The sequence below is a fragment of the Rhagoletis zephyria genome, unplaced genomic scaffold (assembly GCF_001687245.7).
Source record: "Rhagoletis zephyria isolate East Lansing unplaced genomic scaffold, Rhagoletis_zephyria_1.1 Rzeph_scaffold_67286, whole genome shotgun sequence".
Classification (NCBI taxonomy): Eukaryota; Metazoa; Arthropoda; class Insecta; order Diptera; family Tephritidae; genus Rhagoletis; species Rhagoletis zephyria.
Window position 1 is genome coordinate 1 of NW_016224337.1, and position 1,402 is coordinate 1,402.

At 54.3% G+C, this 1,402-nt stretch overlaps 1 protein-coding gene across 1 annotated transcript; it reads right to left on the reverse strand.

The window, feature by feature from the left end:
* Positions 1-662: 662 nt before the first annotated feature.
* Positions 663-1,343, reverse strand: LOC108356908 (solute carrier family 25 member 35-like; the record flags this gene model as incomplete). The annotated part of the gene is made up of 2 exons (XM_017608010.1): positions 663-1,010; positions 1,093-1,343. Coding segments are annotated over 2 exons (599 nt in total), but the record flags the coding sequence as incomplete, so codon positions are not given.
* Positions 1,344-1,402: the final 59 nt, after the last annotated feature.

Consider the following 1,402-nt stretch of genomic DNA (forward strand, 5'->3'; position numbering starts at 1 on the left):
CTTGAAGTTGATGAAAAACGAATTTTAAAGCACGCATTTAATTTGAAGGAGCGAAAAGTGTAGGGGCCCTGCAACAGGGCAAAGCAAATAATGTGCTTCGGTGTAGAGAGAGATATGAAGATGATCACCACCGCTGCTGTTTTCATTTGCCACTGCCACCATCACCACCTTTACCACCACCACCACCACCACCTCCTTCGCTCTTGAAGAGGCCGACGTACTGCTTGCGGAGCACCTGCCAGAAGAAGAGGGCGNGAATGAAAAAGAAGAAGTACATTTCCCCAATCACAATGGAAGGTCATTTTGTGGAAGCGATGAGTAAAAAGCTGTGCCACCTTGACGCAAACTGAAAAGCGTACAGCGGGAAAACAGTTGGAGAGTGTTTGTTGTTATCTCCGACCACTTATCATCAGCTGATGCCGGTGGTGGTGGTGGTGGTGGTAGTTGAAGAGACTGGCAACAGATACCGCCACCCAAAGTTGCAAAGCTGCGCTGACAAGTTCTTGAATCTTGAAGTTGATGGCAAACGAATTTTAAAAGCACGCATTTAATTTGAAGGAGCGAAATGTGTAGTGGCCCTGATGCAAAACAACAGGGCAAGGCAAACAATGTGCTTCGGTGTGTAGAGAGAGATATGAAGATGATCACCACCGCCGCTGTTTTCATTTGCTGCCATCACCGCCTTTACCACCCCCATCGCTCTTGAAGAGGCCGACGTACTGCTTGCGGAGCACCTGCCAGAAGAAGAGCGCTAGGGCGGTGTGCGGCCCGTTCTTGATCACCGAGGCGGTGAAGCCCTTGTAGAAGCCGTAGAGGCCCTCCGTCTGGTACATCTTCAGGGCGCAGTCGGTGATGCCGCGGTAGGTGACCCCTTTTCGGGTGTCCGCATTGACCTCCTGGTTGCAGAGGCGCGTCGAGATGACGTCCACGGGGTTGGAGACCAGGCAGAGGGCGCAGCTGCTCAGCACGGTGCTGGTCATCGTCCCGGTCCAGCTCTGGGGCGCGAAGATCTGAGAAGAGGTGAGTGGGTGGGTGGTTGGGTGGAAATAGAAATCGAAACTCTTTTGTAAATCTAAACAAAGACACACTTACCCCGCTCTTGACAAAGTAGCTCTGCAGCACGGTGAAGGTGGTCATCTGGACGGAGCCGCAGACGACGCCGCGGAGGAGGGCCGCCGAGCCGCCGGTCCAGAAGCCGCGGACGCCCTGCTCCGCGTAGATCTCCCTGAAGCCGTCGCGCATTCGCGCGTAGCCGTGCTGGTGGCCGACGGCGATGGGCGCATCGGAGCGCGACTGCAGGTGGCACTTGATCAGGTAGAAGGGGTTGCCGAACCAGGTGCCCGCTGGATAGGGGAGGGGTGGGTGGAAATAGAAATAGAAACAGAACATCTCAAAATCATCA